This window comes from Oncorhynchus mykiss, chromosome 3 (assembly GCF_013265735.2).
Source record: "Oncorhynchus mykiss isolate Arlee chromosome 3, USDA_OmykA_1.1, whole genome shotgun sequence".
Lineage (NCBI taxonomy): Eukaryota > Metazoa > Chordata > Actinopteri > Salmoniformes > Salmonidae > Oncorhynchus > Oncorhynchus mykiss.
The window spans coordinates 52,421,391-52,441,054 of record NC_048567.1 but is presented as its reverse complement, the minus strand read 5'-3'; the positions used below and the strand labels follow the sequence as shown (position 1 = coordinate 52,441,054).

The 19,664-nt window shown below is 42.8% G+C and overlaps 1 protein-coding gene across 2 annotated transcripts in view; it reads right to left on the bottom strand.

The window, feature by feature from the left end:
• Nucleotides 1-19,664, bottom strand: part of LOC110520177 (contactin-associated protein-like 5) — a 61,679-nt gene that overhangs the window by 1,555 nt on the left and 40,460 nt on the right. For both annotated transcript variants that reach the window (XM_021597311.2, XM_036974561.1), the window contains 13 exons: nt 15,475-15,581; nt 14,230-14,349; nt 12,790-12,990; nt 10,906-11,062; nt 10,292-10,419; nt 9,926-10,096; nt 9,044-9,262; nt 7,050-7,289; nt 5,340-5,564; nt 5,096-5,229; nt 4,375-4,462; nt 2,387-2,590; nt 500-574 (listed from right to left, as the gene is read on the bottom strand). In XM_021597311.2, the coding sequence (XP_021452986.2) occupies nt 500-574; nt 2,387-2,590; nt 4,375-4,462; nt 5,096-5,229; nt 5,340-5,564; nt 7,050-7,289; nt 9,044-9,262; nt 9,926-10,096; nt 10,292-10,419; nt 10,906-11,062; nt 12,790-12,990; nt 14,230-14,349; nt 15,475-15,581 (2,069 nt within the window). The remainder of the gene's footprint in view (nt 1-499; nt 575-2,386; nt 2,591-4,374; nt 4,463-5,095; nt 5,230-5,339; nt 5,565-7,049; nt 7,290-9,043; nt 9,263-9,925; nt 10,097-10,291; nt 10,420-10,905; nt 11,063-12,789; nt 12,991-14,229; nt 14,350-15,474; nt 15,582-19,664) is intronic.

The following is a 19,664-nucleotide window of genomic DNA, read 5'->3' as shown; positions in this document are numbered from 1 at the left end:
GCAATTTGGCTGTTTAGGCTAAGCAAAATGACCTTCCATATCTTTTAACTTCAGTGGCACAGATAATTGTTTGAACTTAAAATCCCTTGACAAAAATGTCTCTCACTAGGAATTTACTCAGGAATATATATATATATATATATATATATATATATATATATATATATATATATATATATTGGGCTATATATATATATATATATATATATTTAGATCAGTCAATCCATTAACTCCATGGCATACAATCATATCTGACTGAAAGTCAATTTACAAGACCTTTTACTTTACAGTTCAAATAACATCGCTTCTGGGTAATTACTTTGGAAGTCTCTCCAGTGCTGGAAATACCTTAAAACTGTGGCATGTTATCCTATCTTGACAGACACACATTATTCAGAGAAAACGTCTGATGAGAGAGGCAGAGATCGCTGGGGCTCATTTCACATCACACTGACTTTGGCAATTGAGCACTTTAACAACTCTGAATTGGAAAACTCACCTCCAATTACCACTGAGTTGTTTTTTGAAGCCTTCCTTAATGGCCCCTTGCCTCTGCTGACTGTCTCTGAATGATCTACCGGAGGAGGGAAGAGAGAGCAATGAGGAATGGATTAGATCATTGATCTGTCATTTATATGAGAACTGGGTGACCGAAGGATATAGATGAAAAACAAACATATAAGGAAAAGCAACATTCACTTGGGTACCATCATTGTGACAGTGTAAGAATCTGACAGACTGAAAACTCTATCCTGGCTTCGGTGTTGACAAGATTGAAATGTTAAAGTAACTGTGTCCGGTGAAAATCGCACTTTTGAAGGCTGATAACTTATACACAACTAATGTTGACTCTTCCTATACTCACACTTGTGGCCAAAGCATAAATAAGACCAAAAAGTATTGAAAAAAATCCCACCTCAAACTTATCTTAACAGACTGATAAAAAAATGCTTGCTATTTCCACATTTATCATCACAAAACGCTGGCTATCCTGTCATTATATGTTGCCCTAGAAGAAAAATTAACCCTTGCTCACGAGAATAATGTAATAAATCGATAGAATTAATACTTCTATCTAATTGACATTAGTACCGTTTTCTCTGTCATCTCAGCTTCTTTGGTGGAGATGTTTAGGCACCAGGAGAAAATACAAAAAAAATAATAATAATTCCACGGCAACGATTTTCTGTGCAAAATGTCCCAATGACATCGGTTTGACCGGTTGTAAGGAACTAGAAAGTAATACTATCAGCTTTTATGATACTGATAAAGACAATACCTCTACAGATTGTATCTAACTGCACATTCACATTCTCTGAAGATGCTGAAAGAAAGAAATCATATTTCTCCACTTCTGTTCCATTGTCAAAATATTAAGGCTATGTGAGAGGTTACAGACCTACAGTCAGTGTCTAGATTTCAGTTTCCATTTAACCCATCTGAACAGTAGGCTACAATAGGCCTATTTGAGGTCCCTGTCTTGTGACTGTCAAATTTGCATAGGGCCTCACAATCATCACACATAACATAGCCATAACATCACACATAACACTGCTATCATCCTTCTGTACCACTTCACCAACTCTTTCCCAAACATGAGCTTTCAGGCCCTCCCTTCTCTTTATTTCCAACTCTCCATTTCACAGCTTTTTGCTGTTAAAAAGTTAACTTTTTCTGCCTGTTCCTAAATGTATTTGGCGATTGGCGTATAGGCTATTTGGCACACATACAGTCAGGCTCTGAACCTTAGGCTTACGCACTAATGCCAGATAGCCTAAAATAATGAAAGGAACCCTCAATGTAGCCTATAGACATAAATTGCACAATAATTATACATTTATGGATTTTTTGAAGGTATTGCTTTCTCTTCATTCAGCCCGACCGCCCGCCCCACCAGCCTTTCATCCACACAATAATTCATGACCCTAAACCCGCCTGCCCCGCGGATATAATCAAGGGGACTGCGGGTTACTAGTGAACCCATGCATCACTAACACCCACACCATTCTGTTATTGGGGTAGGCCCACACCATTCTGTTTTTGGGCTAGGCCCACAACATTCTGTTATTGGGGTAGGCCCACACCATTCTGTTATTGGGGTAGGCCCACACCATTCTGTTATTGGGGTAGGCCCACACCATTCTGTTATTGGGGTAGGCCCACACCATTCAAACACAGAAAAGCAGCTTTTTAACATACTGTACCTAATTACAATTTTTGTGAAGAAAACATTTGGAAGGAAAAACCATTTCACTCATATTGTAATTAATTATAGCTCATATTTCATAAAAATCTGGAAACACTGGACAGCTACTTTAAATGACATTTTCCATAGTTAAAACTCTACAAGTTAAATACATTACATTTTGAATACATCACACAATACCTGATTGAGAGTGCAATATTGTCAAGTCAGCCAACGTCCCACAGTTAGACTCCACCAAGTGACCCCGGACAGTGACCAATGAGCTGCCACGATTTAGTAGCACTGCCTTCAGTGGAGCCATGTGATTAAACTGGACTGATGACAGACAGCCAATGAAGCCCTTAGATCCTGCCCGCATCACTTCCTCATCCACAGCATCCACTCCTGTAAACAATAAGTAAGGTACTCACTTATTTGTCGATTCATCTGGATGTTCATAAAACATTCAAACATCCACTGTCACCATTACAACAGCATCCAACTTGAATAATAGTAATATAATATATGCCATTTAACAGACACTTCTATCAAAAGTGACGTACAGTCATGCATGCATACATTTGACTAATGGGCATGTTGTATAGTATCCCTTATAACAATCTCTCTTTGTCAATGTGAGATATGACCCATTGAGCAGGCTCTCTTGAGACTGTATGAAAATTGTCCCTGCTTGTCGTATTCAACGGGAGAGTCTGTAATTGCATAGGAAATGTATGCAAATGCAATTAGAGCTCCACCATACGTTTATTTAAAGATTTCTCGTCATTTGCAGGAAAGTAATCAATAACGACTGCCACATATGCAGCTAGCATCATGGCTGCTTAAAGCACTTGAATATCACTCATCAGCAATAGGAGAGCTGAGATGCAATTTACGGTTTTGATTTGTGTTAAGGACAAGAGTAGATGTGAATTTAAGATACAACAGAGATGGGAGTGTGCCTGTCATTCCATTAAAGATGTACTATTGTCTTCTTCCTATACAGTACTTTCTATAGTTAAATAATGGAGCTAATCAGACTGGGTGAACATTCAACAGCATCTTCCCTTTAAAATAATATTCTAATCTATAATTACCAGCATACTTCTCATGGGGGACACATTTATTGTAGAGGAAGTAGTTGGCCCAAAAAAGTTGTACAATGATCATCGCCACAATGGTCTATCATTGATTTTTGTTTGTGGCGCTGCAGCATTAATTTTGACTTAATAGATCCCTGGGAGACATAACCCAGCCAAGAAGGTAAATGTCTTTCCTTTGGTCCTTTAGAGAACAAGTGGATGCTGTTGTGCTGTGCTGAAGTCAGATGAATACAATGTGGCTGAGAGTGAGAAACAGCATACCTTAGAGGGAATGTTATGTCCTATATAGTAAAAGCCCTGATTTGGCATGCATAAAGGAGATTTGATTTTGTCTGTTTAACTCTACTCTCATGATTCTTCTTGAGTTTGATGAAAAAGTTGGAAATACAGCAAATTACCATTAGAATGATTAAGGCTGACCGGCTCTAAATATCTTATACATTGCCAATGACCAATGTCCAAAAAAGAATGTTGCTCTCAAAATCTCTATATAAAATGTATTCATCCGTGGGGATCTGTGGTACCTTAATGATAAGATGAATACATTTGTTTTGAAATGCAAATTGTGTTGTCAATTAGCATAGATTTGCTAGTTCCCCAAGCTATTGAGAATCTTTGTTAGACAAATTAGGCTTGATTTACATAAGAGTTCCATTTAGCTTCTGACTAATGCTCAAAGTGATAAGCTTGAGTGCAATACTCCCAAGATTTGCTGTGCGTGCAACATGTGAGACTGATTATTAGACAGATACAATGTCTTGGTAGGGTGGTGATGAGAGTGGCTCACACCCCTCCCCATCTGTTTGTCAGTTCTACAGCAGATGCAAGAAGTGATTAAGATATTTGACCAAATCTCATTTGTAGAATGCCTATAACACATGTGATATCACTGACATGTCTCTTCTATCTCTTCCAGCTTACAAGCTTTGCTTTTATTGCAGACGGATTCTTCTAATCCCTGCCATCATGTCCTAGCCTGTTAATTTCCTCCATGTAGAACAAAAAAAACATTGACAGTAGCCCCCAGTCATGTTGTCATTTCAAACCACATTGACCAACAGGTCCTCATTTCTATGGTGGGCTCACCTGTGACTTTCCCCAAAGTCAGCGATTTGATGGAGATTAACTCTGCGTCTGATGACAGGCTGTACTTTAGGTTCATGTCCTTGTCAATCTAGTGGAGTGGGAGAGGGAAAAAGGACAAGGAGGTGTGAAGAACACATTCAACCACATACAGTATACTTGGATAATCCAACACATTGGCTAGTGTTAGCTACCGTAAAAACATTTTTCCCAACAAGGTATTTGCTCATGGTGACCAAGTACAGTGTAGTTCCTCTCTGCTCACGTCATCTTTTTATATAGCCCCAACTGTTTGAATACAACTTGTACACATCCTCTCTACTCCCCTGCTCCTCACTATGTTCACTCCCCTGCTCCTCACTCTGTTCACTCCCCTGTGCCTCACTCCCCTGTGCCTCACTCTCTTCACTCCCCTGCTCCTCACTCTCTTCACTCCCCTGCTCCTCACTCTCTTCACTCCCCTGCTCCCCACTCTCTTCACTCCCCTGCTCCCCACTCTTTTCACTCCCCTGCTCCTCACTCTGTTCACTCCCCTGCTCCTCACTCTCTTCCCTCCCCTGCTCCTCACTCTCTTCCCTCCCCTGCTCCTCACTCTGTTCACTCCCCTGCTCCCCACTCTCTTCACTCCCCTGCTCCTCACTCTCTTCACTCCCCTGCATCTACATTTCCCTTTGACTCATGCAAATATTAACATCCCATATGTTTATACATCCCCTTCTTTCACCTGTAGGTAGACATCTTTCCCCTGACGGTGGATTCTGATACGGTGGAGGCGTCTATCTGCCAGGCTGCTGGGGCTGGGGCTGAACACATCTGGCTTCCTGTCCACATGGATACTGTACCAGATCTGGAGACTCCCTGTTGATCACAACACAAACTGGGTTAAACTGTCAATTCAGTGGTAAGAATCCTACCTTGATAATCCTACCTTATTTATTGTAGTGAAAAATGAGTAGAGGGGTCCATACCGTTGCGTGCCAGGATGACTGCTATGTACTGCTGGCTGAAGGTGTTGACAGTGAGCAGCATGGCAGGGCTTTGTGTGGTCATGAAGCTGAAAGCTATGTTCTCTCTGGCCCTGCTGCTCTCTCTGTAGTCACTGGAGGTCTTGGAGCTCCTGTTCTGCATCACAGAGAAAGGCTCCTGGAAGGTGTAGGTCACAGACGACTCTCTGTCAAATGAAACAGACACCTCTGCATGGACACAGAGAGAGAGAAGATGGGTTAGGTACTGCATTATATCATGGCGATAGTCCAGCACAATGTGGTCACCTTTTACTTGAGGATAGCCTCAGCCCCAGGGCCAGCAGCATTTATAATATCTGCCATTCGGTTAATATGAAATAAGTTCACCCCCACTCCATGGAAGTGGGAATGAATCAAAGTGGGACTACTGTAATTCAGACCAGTGGAATATTTCAGGCGGGTCTGCTCCATGATAATGGAGGCATAGATTAGTGTGAATGTGAGAGCCGGATCCTCTCAGACAGACCAGAGACAGCAGAGCAGTCATCTCATCCTCTCCCTCTTTGATCTATTTTCCAATCTGCACTCTGAATGCCACTGATCTCAGCACCTCTACTCCAAAACTTCAAGAGCAAGTGAACATCATCAGGACTGAAGCAGCCTAAGATCTTTGCTGTAGTTGAATATTTCACTAGAAAACACAACAAAAATGTAATGTTTTCACCTCTGTCCAATCAAAAACGCATCTTTTGACCAATGGGTAAAATAATACAGTATGTTTAATTGTATGGATACTCCTCTACGGAAACCAATGGTCCACACCTTATGTTTCTATCATAACCCGTTAAAGCGTTTTTGGAGTTTTTACCGTTGTAGGACGGCCAAGATTAGAATGACTAAATCAATGGAGCCCAGAGAAAAGAATGTGGTAAAACATCTGGAAAATACCATTGAGTCAGCTAGACTGGATGCTGTGCGAGAATTAAGGCAAACTTACAGGCTCACCATTCAACTCGTCATCTTTCTTCTCGAAACCGGAGGACATAAAACAATATAGAGATAAGACAGATATCGAATTTGAGACATGACATTTCCTATTTTAGTGTACACTTTTCATATTAATGCGAAATTCCTGTTTAAAAAAAAATATTTATCAGAAAAACAAGCATATCTCTCCTGTCATGTTAATGTTTCTTTTTGTGACCCGCGATAACAACTTTGCAGAAGACCACCACAACATGTAAAATCTTCAAAAGTCGCTGGGAGAAGTGGCACTACTCTGTCAACAGAGCTCGGTGCTTACTATTGGAAGTATTAGCTTACGATTCATAACATAAAGAATCATATTTGTCTTGGTAAAATGTATTTATAACATAAGGTGGACACCCTACTCTGAGCGATGTTAGGTTTCTGTTAATGTAACACAACATTTTGCAACAGATGGCTGTTGTGACATCTTACAGCTCTAAGCTAATCAACTTCCCCTGATTGCAGCCGATTGCACTTCACTAGGGAACTTTTACACCCACGTGTTAAAAATGATACTTTACAAACAGTGCATGTTTTGTGTGTATACTTGAAGTTACATGTTGCATGTTAGAATCATAGATTTGGGGTGTCAAAACAGCATCAGAATGATTAGATGAAAGTACGATACAGCTAAATTAACCCCAAGGCTTAATCTCTATGATGAAGTTACTATAAGATTCACACCTTCCTTGCAGGAGGGTCCTCCGTAAGCAGACTGGGAGCAGTCACAGACGTAGCCACTGTTCTTCTCAATGCATCTCCCTCTGTTGTGGCAGAGACTGCTGGAGCCGCTGCAGTGGCCGGGGCAGCCAACGCTTACCCCCGGGGTCATCTTAGCCCGCTCCTCCAGGTTAAAGGTCACACTGTTTATAGTCAGAGTTCTGATGCATCCCAGGAAGCCACTCTGCCTGGCCGCTGTTCCCCCTGGAGGAGGGACCACAGGTTATAACGAATTAATATGGCATTTCTGTGTTCTAATATGTACAACCAGCTGGCTGGTGTGTTTACGGACATATTCAATCAATCCCTATCCCAGTCTACTGTTCCCACATGCTTCAAGAGGGCCACCATTGTTTATGTTCCTAAGAAAGCTAACGTAACTGAGTTAAACGACTATCGCCCCATAGCACTCACTTCCGTCATCATGAAGTGCTTTGAGAGACTAGTCAAGAATCATATCACCTCCACCCTACCTGACACCCTAGACCCACTACAATTTGCTTACCGCCCCAATAGGTCCACAGACGATGCAATCGCAATCACACTGCACACTGCCTTAACCCATCTGGACAAGAGGAATACCTATGTAAGAATGCTGGTCATCGACTACATCTCAGCATTTAACACCATAGTACCCTCCAAACTCGTCATAAAGCTCGAGACCCTGGGTCTCAACCTCGCCCTGTTTAACTGGGTCCTGGACTTTCTGACGGGCCGCCCCCAGTTGGTGAGGGTAGGAAACAACATCTCCACCCCGCTGATCCTCAACACTGGGGCCCCACAAGGGTGCGTTCTCAGCCCTCCCCTGTACTCCCTTTTCACCCACGACCGCGTGGCCATGCACGCCTCCAACTCAGTTTGCAGTTTGAGATGAAACTACAGTGGTAGGCTTGATTACCAACAACAACGAGATGGCCTACAGGGAGGAGGTGAGGGCCCTCGGAGTGTGGTGTCAGGAAAACAACCTCACACTCAACGTCAACAAAACAAAGGAGATGATCGTGGACTTCAAGAAACAGCAGAGGGAGCACCCCCCATCCACATCAACGGGACAGTAGTGGAGAAGGTGGAAAGTTTTAAGTTCCTCGGCATACACATCACGGACAAACTGAAATGGTCCACCCACACAGACAGCGTGGTGAAGAAGGCGCAACAGCGCCTCTTCAACCTCAGGAGGCTGAAGAAATTTGGCTTGTCAACAAAAACACAAATTTTTACAGATGCACAATCGAGAGCATCCTGTCGGGCTGTATCACCGCCTGGTATAGCAACTGCTCAGCCCACAACCGCAAGGCTCTCCAGAGGGTAGTGAGGTCTGCCCAATGCATCACCGGGGGCAAACTACCTGCCCTCCAAGACACCTACACCACCCGATGTTACAGAAAGGCCAAAAAGATAATCAAGGACAACAATCACCCGAGCCACTGCCTGTTCCAGAAGGCGAGAGACTGAAAAACAGCTTCTATCTCAAGGCCATCAGACTGTTAAACAGCCATCACTAACATTGAGTGGCTGCTGCCAACATACTGACTCAAATCTCTAGCCACTTTAATAATTAAAAATTGGATGTAATAAATGTATCACTAGTCACTTTAAACAATGCCACTTGATATAATGTTTACATACCCTACATTACTCATCTCATATGTATATACTCTACTCTATACCATCTACTGCATCTTGCCTATGCCGTTCAGGCCATCGCTCATCCATATATTTATATGTACATATTCTTATTCCTTCCTTTACTCTTGTGTGTATAAGGTAGTTGTTGTGAAATTGTTAGATTACTTGTTAGATATTACTGCATGGTCGGAACTAGATGCACAAGCATTTCGCTACACTCGCAGTAACATCTGCTAACCATGTGTATGTGACCAATACAATTGATTTGATTTGATTTATAACTGCTCTATGTACATATTAATCCACAGAAGGGCTGTTCACCCTATCCCTACCCACAAACAGCTGGCTGTTGAGCCGGAGGCGGAGGTGTCTGTCAGACGGGGCTTCCAGGAAGCGCAGGGGCAGCTGGTCCACGTGCAGAGAAGCCTCCTTCACACTGCGCTCTGCTCTCAGATAGTGCCACTGCCTGTCATTCAGGGGCACGTGGGACTTAACGGCCAAGACCACTGGCCCGTTTCCCACATCAAAGGAGAACGTCACCACAGAGGGAGCTGAGAAAACAATTTGGGACACAAGCTAACAGTCAGTCAGGTTAGCATTGAATCTGAGACTCCTCTTTTATATGATACACAATTTCGTTTTATGTCGATGGCATGCAATGTGATGCATTGAGACTTAGAAGGCTTTGATGACCTGTATGGTTTTATGTAGGGCAGTGTTGACAGCTTGTCAATATTTGTAAATGCGCCTCACATTTCAGACGCTGCAGATTTTTTCAGTGCTGCAAATGTCCTGTGAGAGAATGGACTCTTACAAAGTACCTATAGAGAAGCTTTTTTCAGATGCATTTTGAGCCCAACAACTAAGTTGTCCTCCTCTTTATTCATTTTAGTACATTCACAATGCAGTTTGACCATTATTTTCTTCAGCAGTTATTTCTATATTCAGTGAGGATATTTTGATTATATGGTTACCGCAACAAGTGCTATTAGAGGTTAATTTGACAGCTTGATATTAGAGCACTGTGTGTGTCATTAGGATTACATTATGCAGTGCAGGTCAGGTCAGGAGTGACATGTTTCAACTGCATGTCAAATGTAGGCTACTGTAGCTGGGAAGTGCTTTCATCAGAAAATAGAATCTTGATGATTTCACACTGCTGGTCTCCTCCAAATGGATTTTGGTGTGTGTGTGTGTGGGGCCTACAGACTCACAGCTGAGCTCTAGCCTGATGAAGTGCTTGAGGCCCAGGTTCTCTAGAAAGACTCCTGATGGGACGCTGGTCTTGAAGTAGAAGGAGATGTCAGCACTGAGCTCTGCCTGGAGGGTCGGGAAGTGCAGGTAGGATGACTCCTGGTAGAAGGACGCCGCATTCCACACAGACTCTAGAAAACAGGAAACAGTAATTTCTTCTTAGAGGAAAGTCTTGACTCACATAATAAGGATACAGAGATGAGTGAAAAAGGGTTTATGTCTTGGAACTAAGTGGAGCGTTTGAACATACTCAATATTTAATCAGCATTTGGCCTGGAAAAGGATGCCCAAAAGGATGCCCTTACAAAACAGGAGAGTTCACCTACTGTCACCATAACAACGCAGTGGGCCGATTCTGTAGAGTGCCTCAGAGCCTGTTCTGTTGGTGTCTCCAATCACGATCTCACTCACTGGTAAGTGCTCTTTGTAGGAGAGGACTCCTGTGTCATTAGCCCTGCAATACAGAGAGAGAGAGAAGCCTCTTCATTTCACAACAGATAAACTAATCCATTCCTCAGTCAGCATTGCCTGGAACTTTAGAGTAAACACTATAAAGATGGGGTGATCTATCAAGGTGTGGACGGGTGCCTCAGGAGATATGCAAATGAGGTTCCCCAAATGCAAAATTGCACAGGGACACATTGGATGAGAATAAATGTAGACAACGTAATTCAAGTTAAAGATAAAGTATGTAATAAAGAATATCATGATAAGATCTGCAGTTGAAGCCTAATATGTTTTTGATAGTAATTTACACCTTCATATAGTCATTTTTGCATTTCAGCTGTTGAATTGTGATAGAAACATCCCTGTATTCAAAGTTCTATATAAATATATATTTTTTTTAGATAATGATGGTCACTAGACAAACCCAAAGGCCTGTCGAGCATATTCATTAATGAACAGCCCAGAGATACACGAGACATATTTGCATTGTTACCATGAGTCTGTGTCGGCATCACAGTTGCAGAAGTAGTTCATATCCATGCAGTTTTCCTCCAGGCTGCAGGAGCACTGCTGAACCCCCGGTAGGAAGCCTCCCCAGTAAGTCCGTCTCTCTCCACCCTGGTCCACCCACCAGGACAATGGGGTACCATCTACAGCAGAGCACAACATAATTCATACAAAAATAAGCAATTATAGCAATGCAGTAAATTAAAAATACATATAAATATAGGAAATATGCAACTAAGAGAAAAAGCTTTACAGTAGCTAGTTATACAGTTAGTTCAAAAGCATAACTACTGTATCAGATAGACTAGCCAGATGCTTAGAAAAATTGCCAACATTTTAGCAATGAAATCCTTGGAATACACAATCTCATCCGTATTCAAATATTCCAATACCCTGCTGGTCAGTGAGACTCGGACAAATCCTATTAGAGAACAGCTAATAATCCAGGGGTTATCTCTGCAGTATGGCTATCTGCACAGTGACTGTGATTAGAGCCATTGGCATCTGTTGGCATCCCATGGCATTGTGTCAATGAACCCACAGTGATGCCAGTCAGACAGGCAGGGCTCATTTCCTGGAGCATCTGTAAGTGGCCCTGCTACAGCCATCCGTCAGACAATATGACTCTGCATTAGAGACACTGCAGGCCTGTAGAGAGCAGCCCCTCAGCTCTCAGCACAGCTATAGGCTACTATCAACACATCTGCATTGTGCATTGCGGATTCGTGATGTTGCATGCTAAACCTGCATACATTATATACGCCCTCTCATTGAACTTAATCTGCAAGAGGTCTTGAAATAAACTGCAGTACAATATTGACAGTAACAGTGTCTCTTATGGCACAAGTGTTGCTTGCTTATTTAGTCAGAATAGGTCCCAGTGTTGGTCAAGCATTTGAAAGCATATCAATACTAGACAAATTAGTTGTTGTTTATTGTTTTGTTCTTGTGGACATGACAAAGAATGTGCAAATGTGAATCCTTAGTATTCAAACTGCACGTTGACAGATAATGAAACGGTAATATGAAAAGAGAAGACGAGTTAAAATGACATTGTCATCGTGGATGGTAATTGGTATTTTCTTGTCATATTACAAGCTGCAGCTGTTGTCTGTGCCGAACACTACAGCCACATAATTAAACAAATGAAAATGACAATTAAACAAATTAATAACAATAATCAAACATATTAAACTAAAGGGAACCATATTCCATGAATGAGTGTAGGTTACGCATGCATGACGTTGTGGTGTCTGAGTTCACAAAAAGCCACTTTTTAAATCATGTACATTTACATAATCCATGGGCCAACTTGGTCTAATAATAAACAATTAGTGAATTGCTATTCATTGAACAGCTGAGAGACATGGTGTGTATGACAGAGGGGCTGAATATCATTCATCTTCTGTAGAGAATATCTGTGTTCAAGCACGACAGCCAGCAGAAACAACCTATTGATGTTCCATCTGACACTGTTCATATATAGCCCATACAATAACTTTTTTATTTTCTCTTTTGGATCCACTGTGATAATGAACTTGTTTGTTTGCACGCACATGACAGCCGGGGAATCAGGGAATTCAGCACTTCATGAATGTTTCATGATTTAGAAGCAAATGTGGGACGTCTGGGAGACCGTTTGCTCCCAAAGCAATTGAAGATGAATGCTCAGAGACATGCTCGGCGGTAGCCTTTGAAGTTATTGCAAGATAACGGGAGAAATGGTTGAAGATGTACTGTATATTCACACGCTCAGGTCAGAGTCAGGTTCATTCTCAGAATACTAACCATTTATATTAGGAAACAGGTCTGTCTGGGACCATGTCTAAGTTTGACGTCATAGGATGAACAGGGTGCTATCCCAACTCACCTCTAGTGTTGAAGAGGCGGGACTTCCTGCAGCCGTACATCACTTCCTGTCGACACTGCTCTGACCCCGCCACAAGGGCCATCAGTTGTTCAGGTGAGGCGCTGTAGTTGAACTTCATAACGTAGGGCTTTTGGAGAGTAGAACCCTGGACCCTGACTGGATCTGTGCTGTTGTGGGTCACCACTGTCCACACCTTGTCTTCTACAAACAACATGGAACAAAACACATGTCAAACCTTAAGACATTTTGACGTGTAACATGCTGTATGGGCCTGAATACTCTCCGAATGCACTGTAATTCGCACTCTGGATGGCACTTTTAAGTGAATTTTCTGCTGTATGCTAACACCCTTATATAAAATCCGACCTTCAATGCAAACGCTTTAATAATTGATTTATGATTTATTTGAAAAGGGAAATGTATCAATCAAAGCTGATGCATTTAATGTGTTGAAACATCATAATTATATTGACAAAAATCCACCTTGCATTGATTAAGGCTCAAAATGTTATGGCCCCCCTAAACTAGATCTGTGCTCCACCTTGGTCACCCCATTCAACATTTTATGGACACGCTACTGCAGTAATCCACATATTTCCTGTAGGCTCTCAAACCAAGGGTTAAAAGCTTGTGAGATTAATTGAGGTGAGGACTCCAATTCATTTCCATCCCCCCATTTGATGTATTATGGGGAATTCGGTGTTTACCTTGCCTGAGAGGAAATCCTATTCCACTTTGTGATTATTCACATCCCAGTTTGTCAAGCTGAGAGTTATTTACATCTCTAATGGATTCTTTAATTGAGGTCAACCTGAGGCAGCTCCATGTAAAATGATTAGGATTTGTGGCATAAAAAAAGCAAAATATATTGTGATCCTGAGCCAGACTATCAACAGTCAGCAGCAGCCAGCCACCTCCGTAATGACTTAAATGTTGCATTAACCTCCGGAAAGGTCAGAGCTGTAAGCTCATGACAGCAAGGTGATGGATATTGTCTTGTGTGCCAGCATCCAGGCATCGAGCTCTCCTTCCTTTACTCTTGTCTGTGAAAAGTCTGAGCCCTGAAGGTGAAGACATGACACAGACTTGAATCAGAGCTCTGGTATTTTTTTAATGTGCGTTCACTTTGAGATTGGGTCATTTTGCACACTTTTGCACAAATAATGTATTATTTACAGCAGACATTTTGACAAATCTGTATTTGGAGCCATCATTGTAACCAGGGGCTGGATCCATATCAAGTAACCCTAATGATTTTCCACTTGATAGCTTGGCTGTCAGTCATCGGTTGTGCTGTGGGCCAATGCAATGTGTCTGTAAGTGACTGAATCAGATCTTGTTTACTCTGCCTCTCCTCTGCCACGACCTCAGAGGTCTTACGCGTTTCAGGGGAGTGCAGAGAGGCGATGACTGGGCGGTGTGCCCCCAGTGGCAGTTTACCTGTCATGTTGCAGTAGACCTGTGTCGGCCCCAGAGGTCCACTGCCGTCTGGATCAACAGAGAAGAAGCCTGAGGAGCCGCCAGTCAGCCTGTAGGCCTCACATGATGCCTCATAGATGGCTACAGACAAACACAGATATGCTGTACATAATGCTCTAAAATGGCTGACAGAAATCTCAGTGAGGAAGTTAACTAATTTAATGGGTAGCATGTACATTATTGCACAGTGGCTGGTAAACATTTAGCAATAGCACTGAGTGATCAAGCTCTAAAACACAAAGACACGCACCTTCACAAAATATTAATATAATATATGGCATATTAATATACATAAGTGACATACTTCATACAATTTGACCTTTTAATACTAATGTTGTAGCCTCCCCATACTTTTCCCCATATTGCATATTTTAAATTGGACACATATGCATAACTTACTGTAGAAAAGGTAGCAAGCTAGACACCATTACGCATATAAAGACGATGTTCAAAGTAAGTGGCCACATTTTCATTCATGTGGTGCATATTCATGTCAAGGTACACTCCAACATGCAAGGACAACTGCATCCGCTGGCAAGTAAACAAGAAATCAGTATTCAGGAGCAGAGGGTTCTCGCACAAGGATTCTGAGCGCGCTCAGTGGTGAATATCAAAGGGGAGTCTGTGCATGTCTGGAGACGACAGATGAGAGGTGAAACTTCCATATTTTAAACTGAGGCTCTTGACATATAGGATTTGGGGCGGCAGGGTAGCCTAGTGGTTAGAGCGTTGGACTAGTAACCGGAAGGTTGTGAGTTCAAACCCCCGAGCTGACAAGGTACAAATCTGTCGTTCTGCCCCTGAACAGGCAGTTAACCCACTGTTCCCAGGCCGTCATTGAAAATAAGAATTTGTTCTTAACTGACTTGCCTGGTTAAATAAAGGTAAAAAAAAAAAAAAAATATAGCGAACAGGGTTTACCAGATTCCCAGGTAGCTATGCCAGGCAGAATACCAGGGGATTGATTACTATAAGGTCACTCTGGTATTGAACCATTGATGTTGTTACCAACCCTTTTGAATTGCACTTTACAATGAATGAACCACAGGGATAACTGTTCTATGTGATTGTGAGATTGTGTGCTGCATTTAAATACATTATATATCCTGGCTTGGGTTGGATTGTGCAGTATCATTGAGATCAAGTTTGAGAAAAGTGTGGGAAGTGTATAGTATACTGTATAAGTTGGAAGTCTAGATAACTCACAGTTGTGGCATGTGGCTCCAGTGTATCCTGTTCCAGAGCAGTCACAGTAGAAGGTGTTCCAGGACTGGGAACACTGCCCTCCATGTTCACAGAAGTTGGGCAGACATCTGGAGAGACAGCAGTAATATACACTATATATACAAAAGTATGTGGACACCCATTCAAATGAGTGGATTCGGCTATTTCAGCCACACCCGTTGCTGACAGGTGTATAAAATTGAGCACACAGCCATGCAATCTCCATAGACAAACATTGGCAGTAGAATGGCCTTACTGAAGCGCTCAGTGACTTTCAACGTGGAATAGTCATAGGATGCCACCATCCCAACAAGTCAGTTCATCAAATTTCGGCACTGCTAGAGTTGCCCCGGTCAACTGTAAGTGCTGTTATTGAAGTGGAAACGTCTAGGAGAAACAACGGCTCAGTTGTGAAGTGGTAGGCCACACAAGCTCACAAAATGGGAAAAATTGTCTGTCCTCGGTTGCAACATTCACTATCGAGTTCCAAACTACCTATGGAAGCAACTTCAGCACAATAACTGTTTGTCAGGAGCTTCTTGAAATGGTTTTCCATGGCCTAGCAACCGTACACAAGCCTAAAATCACCATGCGCAATGCCAAGTGTCGTCTGGAGTTGTGTAAAGCTCGCTGCCATTGGACAGTGGAAACGTGTCCATCTGGCAGTCTGATGGATGAATCTGGGTTTGGCGGATGCCAGGAAAGTGCTACCTGCCCCAATGCATAGCGCCAACTGTAAAGTATGGTGGAGGAGGAATAATGATGTGGGGCTGTTCTTCCTGGGATCCACACAAAACATTAAACATGACATACTGTAATACAGAACATTAACAGACAAGAACAGCGCAATGAAAGAACTACATAAATAAATAAAAATGGCACACAGCCAATATATTATTACATACACTCAAACTATCTAGGTCAAATAGGTGAGAGGCGTTGTGCCGTGAGGTGTTGCTTTATCTGTTTTTTGAAACCGGTTTGCTGTTCATTTTAGCAATATGATATGGAAGGGAGTTCCATGCAATAATGGCTCTATATAATTCTGCACGCTTTCTTGAATTTGTTCTGGATTTGGGGACTGTGAAAACACACCTGGTGGCATGTCTGATGGGGCAAGTTACTGTGTCAGAGCTGTGCGTAAGTTGACTATGCAAACAATTTGTAATGTATAGTATTTTTATTAGCCCTCTGGTTACAATGAAGAGAAAAACGTGCCATCCTGATCTGGGCCAGCAGCAGCTTAATTAGGTTTTTCTTTGCAGCACCTGACCACATGACTGGACAATAATCAAAATAAGACAAAACTAGAGCCTGCAGGACTTTCTTTTGGAATGTGGTGTCAAAAAAGCAGAGAATCTCTTCATTGTTGTCAGACCTCTCCCCATCTTTACAACAATTGAATCAATATGTTTTGACCATGACAGTTTAGAATCTAAGGTAATTTAATTTAGCCTCCTCAACTTGTTCAAAAGCCACACCATTCATTACCAGATTCATCTAAGGTCTAGAGCTTAGGGAATGTATTGTACTAAATACAATGCTCTTAGTTTTAGAGATGTTCTGGACCAGTTAATTACTGGCCACCAATTCCAAAACTGACTGTACCTCCTCGTTAAGGATTTCAGTGACTTCATTAGCTGTGGTTGCTGACATGTATATGGTTGAATCATCAGCATACATGGTCACACAGGCTTTGTTAAATGCCAGTGGCAGGTCATTGGTAAAAATATAAAAGAGTAGAGGGCCTAGATAGCTGCCCTGTGGTACATCACACCCAACAACCCTCTGAGTTCTATTAGATAGATATTGAAGTTCTGAATCCACAATGGCAGAGGTTAAAAAGCCATGAAAAAAATAAGTTCTCAACAGCAGGTTATGGTCAATAATATCGACTTATATTTCAGTTAACAGTACAGCTCCCACAATCTTCTTCCTTGCTGAGCGGCCTTTCAGGTTATGTCGATATAGGACTCGTTTTACTGTGGATATAGATACTTTTGTACATGTTTCCTCCAGCATCTTCACAAGGTCCTTTGCTGTTGTTCTGGGATTGATTTGCACTTTTCACACCAAAGTACGTTCATCTTTAGGAGACAGAAGGCGTCTCCTTCCTGAGCGGTATGACGGCTGCGTGGTTCCCATGGTGTTTATACTTGCGTACTATTGTTTGTACAGATGAACGTGGTACCTTCAGGCGTTTGGAAATTGCTTCCAAGGATGAACCAGACTTGTGGAGATCTTTCTGAGGTCATGGCTGATTTCTTTTGATTTTCCCATGATGTCAAGCAAAGAGGCACTGAGTTTGAAGGTATGCCTTCAAATACATCCACATGTACACCTCCAATTGACTCAAATGATGTCAATTATCCTAACAGAAGCTTCTAAAGCCATGACATAATTTTCTGGAATTGTCCAAGCTGTTTAAGGCACAGTCAACTTTGTGTATGTAAACTTCTGACCCACTGGAATTGTGATGCAGTGAATTATAAGTGAAATAATCTGTCTGTAAATAATTGTTGGGAACATTTCTTGTGTCATGCTCGAAGTGGATGTCCTAACCAACTTGCCAATACTATAGATTGTTAACAAGACATTTGTGGAGTGGTTGAAAAATGAGTTGAACGAGTTGAAAAATGAGTTGAACGAGTTGAAAAATTAGTGACTCCAACCTAAGTGTGTGTAAACTTCCGACTTCAACTGTATATGTATAGCAACACCTCCCCCATAAGCATTATTGTCTCTTCTATAGATGTATTGCTACTGCTGTATCATCATAGGAATTATCTAAGTGATTCTCAGAAATGGCTAATATTGGCTAATATATTATGTTATTTGATGTTAGAAAGGTATTGATTTCATTAACCTTCTTTCTATGGCTAAATATATTAACATGGCCATGTTCAGCCATTTCATGGGTAGCTTCTCAGAGATAAACATAATATGGAAAATAACAAAAAACGCAAAAGAAAAACACAAACATTCAGAGTGTCACACCCTGACCATAGTTTGCTTTGTATGTTTCTATGTTTTGTTTGGTCACGGTGTGATCTGAGTGGGCATTCTATGTTGTGTGTCTAGTTTGTCTGTTTCTGTGTTTGGCCTGATATGGTTCTCAATCAGAGGCAGGTGTTAGTCATTGTCTCTGATTGGGAACCATATTTAGGTAGCCTGTTTGGTGTTGGGTTTTGTGGGTGATTGTCTCCTGTGTCAGTGTTTGTACCACAGGGGACTGGTTTCGGGTTTTCACATGTATTGTTTTGTAGTTTGTTCATGTTTAGTTTTTCTTATTAAAAAACCATGAACTTCAACCACGCTGCGTATTGGTCCGCCTCTCCTTCGACGGAAGAACCCCGTTACAGAATCACCCACCACAACAGGACCAAGCGGCGTGGTGACAGGCAGCAGAAGCAGCGCGAGGAGTACTGGACATGGGAGGATGAGTTGGATGGAAAAGGACCCTGGGCACAGCCTGGAGAATATCGCCGCCCCAAGGAAGAGCTGGAGGCGGCGAAGGCGGAGAGGCGCTGGTATGAGGAGGCAGCACGGCGGCGTGGATGGAAGCCTGAGAGTCAGCCCCAAAAATGTATTGGGGGGGGAAACATGAAGTGTGGCGAAGCCAGGTAGGAGACCTGCGCCAACTTCCTGTGCTTACCGGGGGGCTAGAAAGACCGGGCAGGCACCGTGTTATGTTGTGAAGCGCACAGTGTCCCCAGTGCGGGTGCATAGCCCGGTGCGGTACATACCAGCTCCGCGTATCGGCCGGGCTAGAGTGGGCATCGAGCCAAGTGCCATGAAGCCGGCTCTACGCATCTGGTCTCCAGTGCGTCTCCTTGGGCCGGCTTACATGGCACCAGCCTTGCGTATGGTGTCCCCGGTTCGCCTGCATAGCCCAGTGCGGGCTATTCCACCTCGCCGCACTGGCAGGGCGACCGGGAGCATTCAACCAGGTAAGGTTGGGCAGGCTCAGGGCTCAAGAGCTCCAGTGCACGGTCCGGTCTATCCGGTACCACCTCTACGCACCAGCCCCCCCCCCCCCCGCACCAGGCTGTCTCTCCGTCTTATCCCTACAGCTGCTCCCGCCTGTCTGGTGCTGCCGGAGTCTCCCGCCCCTCTGTCCCGAGCTGCCCCTCTGGGGAGGGGGGGGGGGGGGGGGGGTACTGTCACACCCT